This window comes from Lotus japonicus, chromosome 6 (genome assembly GCF_012489685.1).
Source record: "Lotus japonicus ecotype B-129 chromosome 6, LjGifu_v1.2".
NCBI classification, from domain to species: Eukaryota; Viridiplantae; Streptophyta; class Magnoliopsida; order Fabales; family Fabaceae; genus Lotus; species Lotus japonicus.
In genome coordinates, this window is record NC_080046.1 from 61,865,582 (window position 1) to 61,885,155 (window position 19,574).

The window sequence follows — 19,574 nt, forward strand, 5'->3', positions numbered from 1 at the left end:
CTCAAACTAAAAGATTTTTGAAGTTTTAATTAAATTATCTGGGTTAAGTTTCTTCCAGGGCTCTGCTTGATAGATGCATTCGTTTAGGTTCTTGTAGTTTATTGGCAAGATCAGAACTCTTGACCTAGGCCTAGAATCCAGTTATTATCTATTGGCTAAAATTTCTAGCTGTGTTGGAGGCAGTGATGGATTTGGAGGAACTGCTAATAACTCTCTTCTCAAAATAACATTCTAATACTGTTGCTCTCATGCTTCCTTTATTAATGTGAATTCTAAAATAAGACTTGGCTTGAAATAAATTATTAGTTCAAACTTTCCTGGAAAGAGCATGATGTGCTTTAATCAGCAAGTGTGGAACAGGTGTTGAATTGTTGATTGAATAATTATAATGTTCTGATAAGTGTAGCAGGAGACATATCAGGACATATTTAGAAATAAGTTATCACTAGTTTGAACTTGGAAATAGCAAGATAATTTAATTGCTTGGAAATTAAATAAATTTACAGAAAACTACATTTTACCTTTTATGAAGGAGAGCATCTTTATGATAATGTATCAGGGTTTTCACTTTGTATATAGATCTTGTTTTCATACCTTAAGAAAGATTGTAAAGCTTGTCATTTGATTATTGCTTGTTTCCTTCCTTTTGTTTTAATGTAATTGGATAGTTCCTAATTGTCTGAATGTTTCAAATGTGCAAATTATGGGAGATTTAGTGTGAAATTTGGTTTATCGAATTTGAGAGAACACAATTTCAAAGTGATAAAGCTAAAGCAGTGCATATGAAATTTCAAAGTGCTAGGAAGTCCCAAGTTGGAAGACTTGAAGTACAGCAAGGGCAGCAAATAATGGTTTTAAAGTGGAAGTCCCAAAAATGCTTTGAGGAGTGGTAGAAGATATTGCTCCCCTTCTTTATGGATTTCTTGATGTAACATGCCTGCAAAGCAATTGCTTTCCATTTTCTATAAAAAAAATTGTAAATTGATCTCATTAACTCTCTTATTGTCTGTTTCAACCAATAAAATTATGTCATGTTAACTAACAATGCATGGATATGACATTTTTATAACCTTACATGGTGGTTTGTAATTGCCATGAGACAATTTCATTGGTGAAAGAGGATATGGGATACCATTTAGGGATTGAGGATTTTTGCCCCTTATGAACTTAGAATACTTGGTGATGATATCCTACACATAGAAATAAACTCCTCACTGGGCTGCTGTTTTCTGGGTAAAAACAAACTTTGGCGGTTGCAAACCGCCACAAAAAGATTGTCTACGATACTGTTTTCTGGCTGTGAAAAAAAAACTTTGGGGGTTTCAAACCGCCACAAAATGATTGTCTTGCTAAACAAAAACAAATTAGTCAAACTCCTTTTATGACTTGTCTTCCCTATCTATCTTTTCACTATCTCTACCCTAACAATTAACAAACAAAGTGTAAAATCTCCTTCCATAATAGGTAAGAAAACTGCTTAGGCACTAGCAGCTTGGTCGGTCTTTATTTTTTATCTCTTCATCAATATCAGAAGCATCATGTGCTTCAATAAGAAAGAATTGTCTCAATGGGGACTTCAGTGTCCAATTGTCCATTCACTGTGTCATGCACCAAATTTTGAAGCAGAAAACACACAACGCAATCCCCTGAAATTAAAATGAAAAAAAAAATCTATAAGAACTAAACATTATCTTATGTGTTCAAACAGCTTGAAAGACCCACGTAAAATTTGAGTTGCTGGTAAGAGATAACAAGGCTCTAATAGAAATATACCATGGAATGTCTGTCAATATTAGCCTAACATTTGCATAATACAATATATCATTTTAAAAAAATTTAAGAGCATACTCAATACATTTGCCCGTTCATATAAGTTCATTTATCCATATCATTTATCAATACTAAAACTCTAAAGATCCAGAACATGACTTATAAGTGATATCATTCTGCAATCAAACCAGAAACAAGTTCCTATTATTACAAACTAACAATGAAAAAAGGTTGTGACAATACTAAAAGGATTAACTCTATCAGTAAAACATAAACATTATCACTACAACAATGACCAGACCAATCTACTCTAATGGTTATTGATATCAAATTTGGTTACAAACAAAAGCAAGAGATGGTTGGACTGCCCTACCCATTACAACCATGTTATGTATAGGGGCGGCTTAGCATTTTTCTTCTTTAAGTTAAGTAGGCTAGTTTAATTCAGCCAAAACCTTCACAAGGCCATGATGAGATACAGAGAAATTAATTTGTTATAACTATAAACCCGTACTTGTTCAGAACCAAATCACCAACAACAAAATAAAAAGCACTAAAAATAGTTCTGGAAATATGCAATGATAGTGGATAATAATATTTTCCCTTTAACCATTTGATTTATGATAGAGCATAATGTCATTGCTAGAAACTAATTGCACCACTAGCAATATCAACATATTACAAAGATACGATCATTTACCCACATAAATTTCAGTTATTTGCATGAATGGGTATAAGCCATCGAATACTACAATTACAAAGCCTCAAAAACTCATACGTGAAGTAGTTTTGTGTCCATGAATGATATGACTTTTCTACATCACAACACCCATTAATCCTCTCTAGTTTTAGGTTTTAATAGTTCAGAGATTTAAACTGATGAATAGTTTTACAAAAATGAAACATCAAATTGAACCCAAAATATAAATACTCAATTAAATAGGATAAGATATAGATCGAGTTGCTTATGGTTCTGTCAATAAAATTGAGCTTGAGATAGACATATGCATTACAATAAAGGGGGAAAACAACAAACTCAGACACTCAGGTAAGGGTTTTTCCTGCTACTAATAGGTACAAATAACCCACAACGCTGAAATATCGATTGAAAGCATGTTATACTTCTGGTGCATTTTTCAAAACAAATTGTACAATATGCATACAAGAGTAGGAGTGTGAGAGAAACCTAACCTTCAAAGAAAGCAACTGTTTACAAGGGCCCTGACGAAGCACGACCGCACATCAGAGAAGAGGAAGAACACGGACAATATAGACGTAGATGAAAGGACGACGACGAAAACTCAAGCACACAATTGACGCTGGGTTGACGAAGGATGAGGTCTCATTCAGGCCGCCACGGCAGGACGGAGCACGACGGCACAAAGAAGATGAACACGGTAGAGAGGAGGAAGAGGAAGGATTAGGTCAATAAATTTGCCCCAAATCAGCTTGAAATGTTTAAATCAATTTCAATAAGGTTAAAATCAATTTCAAAATCAGAAAATAAACATTTTGTTGAGTATTTGTATCATATGGTAAAATGTATAATATAAATAGTTAGAGGACCTATTTAAGAGTTTTATAAGTTAAAATGCTATCGCACAAATATCCACTTGGCATTCACTCATTGGATTTGAGAGAAACAACATTATAACAGTTCCTCACCAAACAGCATGTAAAAGTTTGCCTTATTTTTTATGATTGTTAATAAATGGTTGATGAAATCTGCAAATTGAAAAATTGACATGTTAATTTTAGTTAGAACTTAGTTTGTTGTTTCTTTCATCATGTATTCTTCTTTTTATAATTCACAATCATGCATTAAATGGTTTAGGATCCAAATGTTATGTCAAGTCACTAGTATTTAAATGTCACTTAACTGCTGCACAAATTTCATGTTTGCTTCAAATCTTGCACAATACGTTGCGAATTACAGTATTACACAAATTAAATCTTTTGTTGCAGCTCGTTTGATGATTATGAGATAATAAGAGCAGAATGAGGTAGAGAGCTGGAAAAGAGCATAGGATAAGATAAAAACAAGATAGATTTTATCTTCTCCTTTGTTTAAGTTAGACTTGATAATGACTTGATATAAAAAGTGAGAAATTAATGAAAATTTCAATGGAATAAATCTTAATTTAAATTTTGACTTGTCTAAATTTAAAATTTTAAAAATTATTTAATCTACTAAATTTATTTTTTCATTTTTATTTATGAGTTTATTTACTAGCATGAATGGCCTGAATGGAACAAAATTTCTCAAGTCTACGGTTCAAATACTACTGGCCAGGATATAGGATTTTTAAACATAGTCTATATTTCTTTTCAAAAAAAAAAATAGTCTATATTTAAAATTTTAAATATAAAATATATATTAGTATAGAAATTAAACTATTTTGAGTAAGTAGTAGCAAACAGTAAGAGAAAATTGTTTTGTATTTAATATTATTTCCCCTTTGTTTTAGGCTTAGACCTTATATTTTTTAAGCAGATAAAACTATTTATGCAAAGTTCAGTTCTCCCTATTTCCACCTCTAAATGCAGTTAGGTTAAGTAATTGTTAGGGATTTGTTCCGCTCATTGGAAATACCTATGATTTAAACCCACAAAAAAGTTACTAAGCTTTGATAATTGGATGTTATATCAATGAGAAAAATAATCACAAATATTAAGGTAAAATAATTTTTTATTCACAAAATATGATTGATTTGATTAAAAATAAAATATGGCTCAAAATTATCACTGAAATAAAATTAAATAAACAATATTTAAATTTTATTTAAAAATAAATTCATCAAAGTGTGAATTACCTACAATTTTTTTTTTTATAAAATGGAGTAAGCTATTTTTTACATTTGATATTTAAGTACATTTTTATAATAATTCATATAATTAATAATATAAATGACCAGTAAACAAAAATAAAAATTAACATAAAAATTAGTTAATTAATATTATCAATAATTATGATAATATTTTAAATTTTATCCATAATTATTTATTTTTAAATAATTAATATATATATATATATATAATAATAATCATAAATATTATTAGATCCAGATGAATGTAGAATATTAATATCCAAAAATATTAATTTTTCTAGTAAACATAAAAAATAATTTTACATTCATAAATTATATTTTATCATATGTTGGTAGGTTTTGTTAAATAATTAATATACATTATCACAAAAAGTATTATTATATTAGATAAATGTATAATTGTTTTGATAATTTCATGTTAATTACACATACAAATTTTATAATTTAATATTAATATTTGTGACTAATGATAAAACAAACCATTATTTTATTTAAGAAATTAAGCAAAAAAATTATTGATAATATTATCATTATCAAAATATATTATGAGTAGTCTTGCTTAATAATTTATATACTCAACAATCTGAATAATCATTAAATATATTTTTTATTTTATGTAAAATAATTATGAATTAAATTTTATATTTTGGAAATTGTTACTAAATATTGGTTTGCAATAATATTTTAACTTAAATTAAATTTCATATTATATAAAATAAAATATAATATAATACAATACTATACAATATAAATATATATAGTTATAAATAATATTAAAATAAAATAATATAATATAATTTAAAATTACAATAAAATATAATAAAATTTTATTTAAAAGGCGACAAAACATCTTCAATTCCTCATCCAATTTTTGCCACAATCACAAATGGTGTTAGGTGGCGAGAGCAGTGGGAGAAACTACGTCTCTTACTTAACTGAGATGAAGAGATTAGAAATCCTAACACCACCACCTTCAATATCCTCCTCCTTAAACCCTTTAGGAGACTCATTGCAACCAATCCTTCCATTTGAAATCATGGAGGAAATTTTGTGCAGGCTTCCAGTGAAGTCCCTTGCACAATTTTGTTGCGTATGCAAGTCTTGGAATTCCCTCATTTCTGATCGCAAATTCACCAAAAAGCACCTCTATCGGTCATCAATGAATCCCACCCGCCATCGCCTTATTTTCAGCCCGTCTCGCTTTCTACATTTCGTTCGCACGTCTTTCCCTCATGCTTTCATTTCCAACCATGTTACCGAGGACACTGTGCGCTTGGACCACCCTCTCAACAATCCATACAGTGATTCAATCATTGTTGGATCTTGCGACGGCATCTTATGTATCACTATCAATCCACATGACATCGTTTTATGGAATCCTTCCATTCAGAAATCTAAGAAATTGCCCACCTTGGAAGAGCCTAGCTACATAAGAGACTACTTTAATCACACTGTATATGGGTTCGGTTACGATCATGTGGCTGACAATTATAAGGTGATTGCAGTTTCCCCATATGTTTGTGAAGCCAAAATTCATACTTTGGGCACCGATTCCTGGAGAAGGATTAACAATTTTCCTTATTTTTCAAGTGAAGAATCAGGTAAATTAGTGAGCAGCACACTTAATTGGTTCTCTGGTGTTTCTCTGAATATTATTTCTTTTGATTTGGTGAAGGAGTGTTGTCAAGAACTCTCCCCACCTGATTATGGAGGAAAACATGTTATTGTGACGTTGGGGGTGTTGAGGGATTGCTTGTGCATCTTTTCTTATGGTTTCACTTTCTCTGAAATTTGGATCATGAATGAGTATGGAAATAAAGACTCTTGGACCAAATTATTCAGTGTTCCTGACAGCTTTGATCTATGCACCAGGGTGCTTTATTTTTATGAGGATGATGAAGTAGTCCTTGAATACAATTCAAATTTGACTATTTATAACTACAGAAATGGTGCGTCTAGGAGTCCTGATACTGAGTACAACACAAGAATTTTGGAATGGATGGTCCCACAACGCTACATTGAGAGTTTAGTATCACCTTGTCCGTGATAGTCAATTTATCCTTGATATATCAAGAATTATATGACATGTTGCGTCAAAAGGTTGATCTAGAATAATCCATATGATAGTTGATGGTCCAGGGAATCCTGCATTTTGAAGATTTGCTTTGTTAATTTTCAGTTATTAGATAATAGGATTGTTAGTTCTTTCATCATGTATTGCGTTTTAAATAGTTCACCATCAATCAACCATGCATTGCATTAGTGTTATTATTATTGATTATTATTATCCTAAGATTGGAATTGAGATTTAGATATTATGTCATGTTGTTATATATTTCTTGAAAATTGAAATGCTTGCTGATTGCTGCGCTAATTTTATAAGGTTCAATTTTTTCATCGAAATGATAAATTACACCTACTAGAACTTATTAAATCTCCAACTTCCCAACCCATTTATTCCTAAGCGCTTAGCGCTTGATATTTCAATTAAATCTTGCATGACACATTATGAACTAAACATATCATAAAAAAAATTGCCTTGTCTTTCCTCAAGAGTGATGACTCACAAAATTCACACTTTTAAATTGGTTGGATATGAAACTATAAAATACTTTTTTTTATATAAAATCACATTTTTTGAAAATATAATAACCGTGAGCCGCTACAATATTATATTATAGTCCTCATAGAATAGCTCAAGTGGTAAGACCTGTGGACATATGTCATATGAGTTGTGTAGTGGAGGTCTATAAATCGATTCCTAACGTGTATAATTTATGTTTCTGATGTACCAAAAAAACAATATTATATTATAAGATAAAAAATCACTTTAAATAAACATGCTTGGTAATAAATATCATAAAATTATTAGGGATAAATGTGGAAATGTTCCCTGAAAAGCTGGCTTTTGTCCCTCACCGACTAGTATCAGGTGGTGGGGACAGTGGGAGCAATGACGCCGTTGATGCAAGGAACCCTAACACCACCACCATCACTCTCCTCCGCTTCCAACCCTTCCGGTGACCTATCGTCGTCACCGCAAATCTCCCGTTAAAAATCATTGAGGACATTCTGAAATATGAAAATGTTCTCTGAAAAGCTGGTTTTGGTCCATCATCGGTATAACTTCCGAAAATAGTCCATCCGGTGAGGTGAACAACTGTGCCAGAAATGGCCAGACCAAATTTCAGGTACGGTGGTTCTATTTCGGGAAGTTACGCCGGTGAGAGATCAAAACCAACTTTCGCTCATAGTTGAAGAACCATTTTCATATTTATCTCAAATCTTTATTACAATAGTATCAGGTGGCGGGACAGTGGGAGCAACGACGCCGTTGATGCAGGGAACCCTAACACCACCACCACCGTCACTCTCCTCCGCTTCCAACCCTTCCGGCGACCCATCGCCGCCGCAGCCAATGCTCCCGTCAGAAATCATGGAGGACATTCTGTACAGGCTTCCAGTAAAGCCCCTCTCGCAACTTCGCTGCGTCTGAAAGTCCTGGAATTCCCTCATCTCCGATCCCAAATTCGCCAGAAACCACCTCCGTCGTTCATCAGTGAACCCCACCCGTCACCGCCTCATTTTCACCCCTTCACGCATTCTTCAGTACTACCCTTTCGTTCAAACCGTCACCACCCACGCCATGCGCCTCGACCAACCTCTCAACAATCCATACCAAGACTCCGTCGTTGTTGCCTCTTGCGACGGCATGCTCTGTATCACCACCAATCAACAACGTGACACCGTTTTATGGAACCCTTCCATTCAGAAATCCAAGAAGTTGCCCACCTTAGAAGACTCAAAGCCTTATTTTGGAATTAGGCCCATTGTGTATGGGTTTGGTTATGATCATGTCCTTGATAATTACAAGGTGGTTGCGGTTTTTTGGGATGTTCGTGTAGCCAAAATTCACACTCTGGGCACTGATTCTTGGAGAATGATTAAGTATTTTCCTTCTAGTCCAAGCTCTGATGCAGGACAATTGGTTAGGGGCACACTTAACTGGCTCTCAGTTGATTCGCGGATTATTTCGTTTGATTTGGTGAAGGAGTGTTGTCAAGAACTCTGCCTTCCTGATTATGGAGGAGGGGGTGTTAATGTGACATTGGAAGTGTTGAGGGATTGCTTGTGCATCTTTTGTAATGCACTCACTTTCGCAGATGTTTGGGTTATGAATGAATATGGAAATAAAGAGTCTTGGACCAAGTTGTTCAGAGTTCATGACGGCTTTAATCCGTTGTGTACCAGCGTGCTTTATTATGTATACGAGGATGATGAAGTGGTCGTCATGTCCAAGACAGGTGCGATTGTTTATAATTACATAAATGGCACTTCTAGGAGTCCTGATACTGAATACAGCACAAAAATTTCGGAGGGGATGGTCCCATACCGCTACATTGAGAGTTTGATATCACCCTGTCTTTCATAATTAATATATCTTTGATATATCTAGAATTATATGACATGTTGTGTCACGATGTTCTTGAAGAGAATCCAGTTGATACTTGATGGTCCATGGAACTGCTGTGTGAGGAATTTCTTTGTTAATTTCAGTTATTAGATTATCTGGTTGTTTGTTATTTCATATGTGTTGCGTTTTATATAGTTCACAATCAATAAACCGTGTGTTGCATTAGATGGTTATTGTTATTGATTAGTTTTCTAAGATTGGAATTGAGACTTAGATATTATGCAATGTCATTAGATGTTTCTTGAAGTGCATGTTAATTGCTGCACAAATTTCCATGATGTTTCCTTCAAATCTTGCATGATACATTATGAGCTAAACAAATCATAATTTAACATACATTTGGCTCTTAATTAAGTTCATGATTTGCTTTTACAAGTTCATAAATAACTCATGTTTTTCTTTTGTGAATGGAAAGAAAAGCAACAAACAACTAATGCAGACTGTTGCATAGATGAGCTCCGGTCTTATAACAGTACATGACCATTTGGGGGGTTTGAAATCCAATTTTTGCTGAAGTTCGAATAAATTTCTCTGCGTCGTTGTGTATCAATTTTCAGTACATAGTATAAGTATGTACATGAATTTAATTGATCTACGTGAATTTAATTGATCTATTTCTTTTTGCAGTTGTAACCAGTGCTCTATGGCTCTAAATACTCTGTATTCAATATATGTATGTTATTCATTTATTTATTTGTTTAGCTCTTTCACACTCTATGTTCAGGCAATCAATGCAAGAGATGCAATTGCAAAATTTATCTATGCAAGCTTGTTTTACTGACTTGTAAAGAAAGTTAAAATGTCACTTGAAGTGGGTTGCAAATGTACTGGGAAATCCCTAAGTATCCTTGATATTTATGGTTTTCAGTCATTCCATGTGTGCAAGTTGTATTAATGTGCTTCTTATTCTTCAAAGAATGCTGTGTGCAATTTGTATCAATGTGTATCTTATGCTTCAAAGAAATCCATAAGCATCCTTAAGCACAATTTGAATTAATGTGTCTCTGATGAAGTGTCTGCATTTTTTTAATCTTTAGTAGTTCTTATATGGTGGAATATTCCCATTGACACCTTCAACAGAACACTCATAATTTAGTGATGTTTTTGTAAGCCACTGAGAAGTCATGAATCATGATACCTTCAAATAACAAAGTCATGGTTGTCATTTTAAAGGGTAAAGAAAAAAGCAACTTGTGCATGATAACATTACAGTATTAGACCAATATCATTGGTAGTTTGGTCAAATAAATGAGCCACAGAATAGCGAATTGTACTAAGCACAAGATTAATTTTTAACTAGGGAAGAATGGATATAATCACATGTACATCTCATGATAGGAGATAGCAGGATCAATTTTTTTTTCTTTTGATTTTTGCCCTGTTGTTTCTTCAATAGACTTTTGAGTGACTCACAAAATTCACCACTTGCTGTCATCATCTTATCTAAAGAGAGAAAAAAAAATGAACAAATGAATCAGAAAACACAAAACAGGAATACTGTGGTGGCACGACTGTGTGGGGCTTTAATGATAAGAACATTAGCGCTAATATGTCATCTAGAAATCTTATGGGTGAAGTAAGATATAAAGAGTGAGTGACAGAGGTATTTGATAAGCTTATACTATTACAATGAAAAAAAATTATATAAAATTTTAATAACATAACATATAACTGACTAATTGATGAGTATATGTAACTCAAAATAATTAGATTCACAAAATTTCTTCCTGCTGGTATTCTTCGTAGTAGTATTACTTTAATTGTTAAATCACTCATCTACTTTATTTCATTATAAAATCACTTTTCAAATAAAAATCACTTGTTAACTTTTTAGGTGTTTGTTTGTCTGAATTTTTAAAAGTAATCATTATTAAAAAAAAGTGAAATGAGATTATTTGAATAAGCTATTTTGATTAGCTTATCAAAAAATATATTGCGATAGATGAGAAAGAAAATAAAAAAGTACTTTTTATCTTTAAAAAAAGCATTTAAGTTGGTGCATGTAATCAAACATAAATTAACTTATGTTTTTCATAAAATATTTAAAAAATATTCTTTTTTTAGATAGCTAAATTTTATTTTATTTTAATAATCGTACAACTCGTTTGAATGAAAAGTAAAATGCACTTATTAAAACTTATTTAGTGCATTTTCTAATAGAAAAGCTCCAATATGTTTTAATAAGCTCATATACAAACAGTCTCTGAAAAAAATTCACTCTAAATCTTTAAAAAAAATGTAAGAAGAGACTTTTAACTCATCATTGCATGTTTTTTGTCAAACAAGACAATTTACACTGAGTTTTGGCACACTAGCATTTCTTGCAACTTTACTTCTAACATATAGCATTGCTGATAAAAAATTATATTAGTGAAACAGAAAGTCCTTGGAGGTGTTCCTGAAATATTCCTTAGCTCATGCTTTAAATTTTCCAATTACTTGTACCAAAATTATTATCATTATTCAATGCAGCACACAGCTTTGGTTGCAAGTTAATCGCCATACAAGATCCTTAGTCATAGAAAACAGCATATATGATATGCAAAAGGGTATATAATCAAAAATGCTATTAAGAGTGTTTCTGTACGGTATAGATAAAGAGTGGCTTTAATTAAAATTTCAACAAAGGTTAAGCAAAAGCCATCATGCAACTTAGCTATTTTCAAAAAATATTATTCTTTGTTGTTTTAGTTATATTTAGATTCGTTCTTAACAACTCAACACATAAATCAACTATCGTTCTAACTTAAGTAGGGTCTTGAGTCTGAGTTCCTAAAAATGCATTTGCGTTAACATATAAGTCAATTGCCGCATGATTGTTCAAACTCAAGTAGAAGTTTTGGGTTCAACTCTCTAAATAAAATTCCTTCTTCTTTTCATTTCCTTCCTCTTCTTTATCTTGGACTCAAGCAAAGCAAGTGTCTTTCCAAAACTGAAACGTGGCATTGTCTCATGTATCAAACATCAAAGTTTTCAATTCATGGGTTACTTTATTAGAGTTGCGCAATCACAGTAAGATTATCACTATCATCATTATCATCTTCATCCTTATAATCATCCATCACCACACACATGAACTACTCACACTCACACTCACACTCACACACTTTTGATCACCGATCACCACCACAATAACAACCTTCCTTATCTCTAACATGTCATCACAGGGCGGCGCCGGTGGCTCCAGCCACCGTGTAAGCTCCACCAGGAAGAGAGAGCGACCCATCAATCCCACGGACCAAACCTCACTACTACAACTACTACTTCCACCTTCCTCTGTTCAGAAACAGAGCCACTTGAAACAGAGTCAGCAGAATCAAGCTATGGCAGTGGCAACTTTCCTCCCTGATGAACTCGTTGTTGAAATCCTCTCAAGGCTTCCAGTGAAGTCTCTTCTGAAGTTCAGGTGCGTGTGCAAGTCATGGATGTTACTGATTTCTGATCCTTACTTCATCAAGAAGCATCTCCACTTGTCAAAACAGAGCACTCTGTTCAACCATCATAGGATCATATTGAGTGCAACAACCGCTGAGTTTCACCTCAAATCATGTTCCGTGAGCTCTTTGTTCAACAGCACATCAACTGTTTGTGAGGACCTTAACTATCCGGTGAAGAACAAGTACCGGCATGATGGAATTGTTGGCTCTTGCAATGGTTTGCTCTGTTTCGCCATTAAAGGTGACTGTGTTCTTCTCTGGAATCCTTCCATCAGGGTCTCCAAGAAATCACCGCCTCTGAATAACAATTGGAGACCAGGGTGTTTCACTGCTTTTGGGCTTGGGTATGATCATGTCACTGAGGATTACAAGGTGGTGGCTGTGTTCTGTGATCCTAATGAGTTCTTCAGTGAATCTAAGGTGAAAGTTTATAGTATGGGAACAAATTCTTGGAGGAAGATTCAGGATTTCCCTCATGGTGTTTCACCCTATCAAAGCTCTGGGAAATTTGTAAGTGGCACTCTCAATTGGGCTGCTAATTACTCTGTTGGTGTGAGTTCTTTGTGGATTATTGTTTCTTTGGATCTTCAGAAAGAAACATATAAGGAAATTCTGCCACCTGATTATGAAAAGGAAGAATGTTCAACACCTACTTTGAGTGTTTTAAAGGGATGTCTCTGCATGAATTATGATCACAAAAGAACTGATTTTGTTGTGTGGATGATGAAGGACTATGGAGTGAGAGAGTCTTGGGTGAAATTGGTGACAATTCCTTATTTGCCTAATCCTGAAGATTTTTCATATTCAGGGCCTTATTTCATCTCAGAGAATGGTGAAGTGCTGTTGATGTTTGAATTTGACTTGGTTATGTATGATCCAAGAGACAAGTCATTTAGGTATCCCAGGATTGAGAGTGGGAAGGGTTGGTTTGATGCTGAGGTCTATATTGAAACCTTGATTTCACCAATGAAGATTTAAGGTTGGTGTGCTAAGGAAGAATAAAAATGAAGTGAAGTATTTTAAATCCTTCTCTAGTTTTCTCTGTGTTTATATGCTTTGCCATTAGATGTATTATATGTTTCAGAACTGAGAGGCAAATCAGTGTATAGATGTTGTTAAGATTTGATGATAGGTTCATCTATTTGTGTGTATGAGAAAATTCTAGTATGAAAACAAGTATATGCTCTCTTGTATTATGGTAAGAAGCATATAATTGGTGACTCAACTTCAATTCTGTTGAATTTCTGAATGAAGAATCTATAGGCTTTTATGAAGTATAAAAGATAAGGAAGGAACTACTTTTGAGAAACAGGGCACATTCTGTCAGTGAAGTATAAAAGAGGAAAGCTTTTACATATACTCCTATAGGAAACTCTATTCCATTGTCTATATAACAAAGCACTAAGCTTTGCTTGACCTTAGAAAAAGCCTAGAATGGAATAAAGTAAAAAGCTTGGGAACCAGGTTCTCTAGCACAATACTGAAGGTAGATTTGTGGCTCATATAGCATCTTTGTATCAGATTCTCTAATCAATTGCAGAAGTATCTTGCAGTTTTAGAATTAATTGCAGAAGTATTTCTACACATGCACTAATGGAACACACTATAGAATGATGGATCGTAGGGTGACCTTGTCTAGATTTTCTTCAGTTTCTGGTTTAAATTGTAGTTGCAGTATGGAATGTATATAAATGGTGTATTAAGTATTAACTTCCATTGCATGGGCGACTCTTCCTTTTAGAACATGTTCGTGCGAGTTTGTTTTGACGTTGAAGCCAACACAAATGTGATTTGACGTATTTCAAAGTATTAACAAAGAAGTTTAAATTTGCCACATTAAATTTAACGCGTATCAGTGAAGCAGAATTTGACACGTTAACTTCAACATAAATTTACGTTGAGTTCAACAGAAATCCAAATGACACAAGTTATTGATAAGCACCCTTGAGAGAGTGAATAATCGTTACTCATCTTTAGTTCTTCTTCTTCTAAAGAAGAGAAGAAGAGAGAGGACTGAGGAGCTTTCTAAAATTAGAAAAAAATAACAGAAATCTATAAATTAACTATTACTAGAAGACAAGTTTCACATCTCATAGAAACAAAAACAGAAAGCTACAAACTTTGCTCTCAAACGCAGCACTGAGACAGACGTAAGGATTCTTGCATGCTAAGAAATGTACTACTAGAATTATTTGTATTGTACCTCAAATTTCCATTCCCAATGAGACATTTTTTAAGACCAATAATTGAGACATGATTGTATTGAATTTGCTGCAGTAAACAACAACTGCTAGATACAGATAAATAACAATCAGTCAAAAAGTGTTTGTAAAAAAGGTAATTAGGTTGAATAAGCTAACTCTATACTTAGCTTTGTTTGGTCGGAGAGAAGGAAAGGGGAAAGGAAAGAAAACACAAAATTCGAGGTGTGAATTTGAACTACACCTTAATCTAAATTCACACCTCGAATTCCGTATTTTCTTTCATTCCCCCTTTCTTTTCCTCTAACCAAACAAAGCCTAGACTTGTATGGATTTACTGCAGTAGAAAAGTCTACTACTCATTTCACGTGGATAAAGATACAGTTTATAGAAGAAACATGATTTTAATAGAAGATTCACGATGTGTTATGTGTAACTGTTGTATATTCCATATAAAGATACAGTTTATAGAAGAAACATGATTTTAATAGAAGATTCACGATGTGTTATGTGTAACTGTTGTATATTCCATTCGCCGCCTACCGAAAGAAATCAGAGGGCGGGAAGAAGACAAAAAAGAAAGAAACAGAATCCAAATGTGGCTAGTGTGGTTTTTTCATTTATTTTTCATTATCCAAAGTTTTTTCATTTATTTTTCATTATCCAAAGTTTTTTCTTTTATTTTTCATTATCCAAATGCAGCTAATGTCTACATCAAATCAGTAAATCTCAAATACCATAGTTTACGTGATAAATGCTTGATTTCTTTTAAATAAGATTTCATTGGAATCTTATGTATGAAAAAAACTTGTATAGACAGCTAAGTTTCATTAAAATGTGAATGTTTTTGACTTGAAAACAATTGGTACCTGTATTAGATGAAAAAAAAAAACTCGAAGATTGAAGAGTCTTGCCACCTCCACTTACATGAATCAATTGGGGTGATGAGGACATAACAGCTGCTTTAGATAAGTATGTGGACTTTATCCACTGCAGAGTTTTTCTATGAAACATCTAGCCTATAAGAGTCTCAAGCAAATTCGAAACCAGGTTCTCTACAGAAGTAGTATTGACAAAGAATCTTAGCTCATTGTCTTTATCCAGCAATTTCCTCTTTTCCCTTTATACCATCCTCCTTCTAGAAAAAAAAATCATGTTATAAGAAGGAAAACATAGAAGTAAATTGATCTTTCTCAGTACTAAGTACTAACTATACAATGTTGTATTATTTTTGCATTGCATGGCAAAATTAAATTTCAAAAAAACTTAAAAACATGAAAAAGGTTAAATTATTAATTTAAACAAAAATTTCAAAAAGGGACAAAATGAATCTAAAGAAACAAATAACATAAGAGCATAGTTATAATGAGAAAAATATTTATTTATAAATGGATCTGCAAAAATTATAAGAGCAAACTTGGAATATTGATTTCTTCAGAAAGATTATTGTTAGGAACCTAGATCCTAACAATTGAGAACTGTAAAGAAAGTGTAAGAACTGAATTGATAGATTGCTTATTTGATGATAAAAAGGGATTACAACAGAAAGGGAATGGAATCCGATTCTGACACAGAGCTAGGCTCCTATAGGAAGCTCAAAGCTTCCTACTCATATCTCTACTTAGCTTAGAATCAAGATACCCCCTCAACCTTTCCTTCCTCCCTTTATATTGTTAGATGGCCATTACAATCATAATCCTCTCTCTCTCTATTCTGTTAGGGAGTTACTAGTAATCCCCACTTTGCCCCTTCTAGAATGCACTATCCATATTCCTTGGTTGAATAATGAATCAAAGGCTCCTTAGTGACATTTGGGCCTGCTTGGAAATCCCAGGGCCTAACAATACCACCTGCTGAAAGATCAACCTTGTCCTCAAGGTTGAAAGATGGGAATTGACTCTTGATAGTGATGTTGTCTTCCCAAGTAGCTTCATCGAACTGGCCTGTGCTTGGACATAAAGAAGTCTCAGACATTCTCTCCTTCAACTTGCCCCCTTTCTTACCAAGTACAGAAGGTTCTTCTTGTATAAGTGATGAGCATCGCACTACACTATGAGCCTCCTGATAATGTTTGTTGACGAGTTGAGAAAACTTATCCCAAGATAACTCTTCCAATTCGTTATCCTGAACCTCATTTCTCCCAATGCCAGGAGAAGTGAATAATGATTGTGATTCGCCAAGCAACACCCTTAGAAGATGTACATCCTCCTCATTTAGAAAGTTCGTAATCAAAGATTCTGCATAACTTAGTAAAGGGCGTAGATTCTTGCTGACAGAGGCAGCTTTAGGAACATCAGAAGCAAACGAAAACCCAGGCAGCAAATTAGATAGATCCATTTGCAAGTATTCCAGGACCCTGAGAACAAAAAGGTTCATCTCTTGTGCTTCACATATGTTGGGAACCAAACAATGAAGATTTGCAATGATTCGTAGATCCTGTGATGAAGTATTACCCAGAACCCGCCCAACACCAAATCGTGTGCTTGTAGTGTGGAATGCAGCAGCACTGTCAGCTTGTCTAATGAAAGTCTCAGCCAATTCAGAGTCTTCTGTAACCATGCATTCAGTATGAGCACTTCCATGGTTATTGATGTGGTCAATGGCCGCAGACACACCTTCTGCAATTACAACCGTGCAAGCAATTGAGCTGTCCTCAAGATGAAAAGTGCTCGTCTCAGAAATTTTTAGCAAGGCACTGGCTTTTGTTCTGCCAAACAGCTGAACACCTTCACGATGGAGTTCAAGGGTGAGCTCATTAAGTCCACCAATACATGACAGTCCCTTGTGTCCCAGAAGAGTTTCCATTGCATTGCCAGCTGCGGGGTAATCAGTATCTGCATCCCTAACAGTCTGCTTTTCCATATTATTATTAGCAGACCTGTCAACATATACACTACAAATTCCATCAGCATGTCCAAGAACAGGAACTTTTGTTGATTCCTTGATTTGAGGAACAAGCTTATTACTGCCTCTAGGAGCCCTAAGATCTATCACTTCATCAAGCTTCCATAGCTCTGGAATTTCATCTCTTGAAGTCACAAGACCAAAAAGTTTGTCACGAGACCTACCCTCTGTCCCAAATTCGTTGTATTTGACATTCTCAGGTGATTGAAATCTGTGCTTTCTCATGGATGCCACTACCACCTGGCATATACGTGTGGGGGGGCTGCCTCCAGGCTTCTGATTCCGATACAAGCTCGTTCCAGAAAAGAAACTCACCTCTGCAACAACCATAGCCACTGCTGGATTGTTAAAATTCCTCAGACTCAGCTCTCCATCATGACCTTCTTCTTGTTCGTTTACCTCTCTGGCAAGAACGTTTCCCTCTGCAACTTCTTCACCGTCTTCCTCAGGTAATTCTGGTTTTGCTATAGACCCGTTTTCCTTTGGTCCTTTGACCCAGTCCCAATCGGATCCTCCTGTGTGACCCGACCCCGTAAATCCGGTTGTGTGGAATTCTATTGGGCCTTGGTGCTCTATGTTAAATAGTAAATCCACTATATTCTTTTCCTTCCTTCTTTTTGCTGGCAGTGAGCAGAACTCCTTGGTTTTTATTTCTTTTCCTTGTTGGGCCAGGCCCATTAAAAGGAAAAATATACCCAACCCGTTTTGCTCTTGACGTTCCCCATCTCTTGCGGTGAGATGTTGTGCGCCTTCCACAACCTTCCCTCTCCTTCCCGATGCCGGCGCGCCGTGGGTCTCTAATTTCGCCGCCGCCGTACGCGCTCGGTGCGCTACCGTGTGACGATCTGAGTCCGGCGGTTTTTGTGGTGGCCGCCCCTCCCAATCGTACCCTAAATCGCTGATCTGAGCCTCCACGACTGATTCTCCCTTCTTCTTCCCTTGAATGTTGCCGATCTGCAACTTCTCCATTGACGATCCTTCGAGAAGCTTCTTGAAGACGATGACCTCCTCTTGTCTCCCCAACGCTTCTGCTGTGGCTTCCTTCCCCGTTGTCGGAGACTTAAGTTCGGCTTCCGCCACCGTAACAAACGCTGAATCTTTCCGCGACGCTTCCCTCTCGGTCTTCTCCGGTGAATTCGCCTCAGGTTTTGCTTCCTCCTCTGAAACTTCTCTGTTCTCCAAGCTTTCCTGCTCTGAAGAATCTAGACTTGGTTCTGGTAGGTATTGCTCTCGCCGTTCTTCCTCCGCTGCTTCATCGGGAATCTCCTTCCCCTTCGATCACTCTATCATCAGCGCCAACGATGAAGGTAGATCCTTCACCGCCGTCGTGATCGCTGCTAACGCCGTTCGCACCTCAGCGAATTCGTTCGCCAACGCGTCGAGTTTCGCCTCCATCTTGGTCGCTGTTTGCTGGTTCCGGCGAAGAACATCCGTCAAAGCGAATCCGGTAGGTCGGACCATTTTGTTAGGAACCTAGATCCTAACAATTGAGAACTGTAAAGAAAGTGTAAGAACTGAATTGATAGATTGCTTATTTGATGATAAAAAGGGATTACAACAGAAAGGGAATGGAATCCGATTCTGACACAGAGCTAGGCTCCTATAGGAAGCTCAAAGCTTCCTACTCATATCTCTACTTAGCTTAGAATCAAGATACCCCCTCAACCTTTCCTTCCTCCCTTTATATTGTTAGATGGTCATTACAATCATAATCCTCTCTCTCTCTATTCTGTTAGGGAGTTACTAGTAATCCCCACTTTGCCCCTTCTAGAATGCACTATCCATATTCCTTGGTTGAATAATGAATCAAAGGCTCCTTAGTGACATTTGGGCCTGCTTGGAAATCCCAGGGCCTAACAATTATTCTCTCAGATATCCTTTTAATGATTGCAGCAAAGATATTCCCGGGGCATTGCAGTTTTGCAATGTTGAATTAAAAGAACAGGTAAATGATTAATAG

At 35.1% G+C, this 19,574-nt stretch overlaps 4 protein-coding genes across 5 annotated transcripts; 3 read left to right on the plus strand and 1 right to left on the minus strand.

The window, feature by feature from the left end:
* Positions 1-5,484: 5,484 nt before the first annotated feature.
* LOC130725737 (F-box/kelch-repeat protein At3g23880-like) lies at positions 5,485-6,645 on the plus strand. The gene has a single exon (XM_057576940.1). It carries the CDS (start codon positions 5,485-5,487, stop codon positions 6,643-6,645), a length of 1,161 nt encoding a protein of 386 aa, XP_057432923.1.
* A 1,599-nt stretch (positions 6,646-8,244) lies between these two features.
* LOC130725738 (F-box/kelch-repeat protein At3g23880-like) lies at positions 8,245-9,030 on the plus strand. Its single transcript, XM_057576941.1, has one exon. The coding sequence runs from the start codon at positions 8,245-8,247 to the stop codon at positions 9,028-9,030; it is 786 nt and encodes a 261-aa protein (XP_057432924.1).
* Positions 9,031-11,946: 2,916 nt separating this feature from the next.
* Positions 11,947-13,783, plus strand: LOC130724707 (F-box/kelch-repeat protein At3g23880-like). 2 transcript variants are annotated; one of them, XM_057575997.1, is made up of 2 exons: positions 11,947-12,084; positions 12,240-13,783. In XM_057575997.1, the coding sequence occupies exon 2, from the start codon at positions 12,396-12,398 to the stop codon at positions 13,485-13,487; it is 1,092 nt and encodes a 363-aa protein (XP_057431980.1). In that variant the 5' UTR covers positions 11,947-12,084; positions 12,240-12,395; the 3' UTR covers positions 13,488-13,783. The 2 variants fall into 2 exon arrangements, with proteins under 2 accessions (XP_057431980.1, XP_057431979.1); XM_057575996.1 differs by having other exon boundaries at positions 12,080-13,783.
* Positions 13,784-16,342: 2,559 nt separating this feature from the next.
* LOC130725739 (uncharacterized) lies at positions 16,343-18,583 on the minus strand. The gene has a single exon (XM_057576942.1). It carries the CDS (start codon positions 18,581-18,583, stop codon positions 16,472-16,474), a length of 2,112 nt encoding a protein of 703 aa, XP_057432925.1. The 3' UTR covers positions 16,343-16,471.
* Positions 18,584-19,574: the final 991 nt, after the last annotated feature.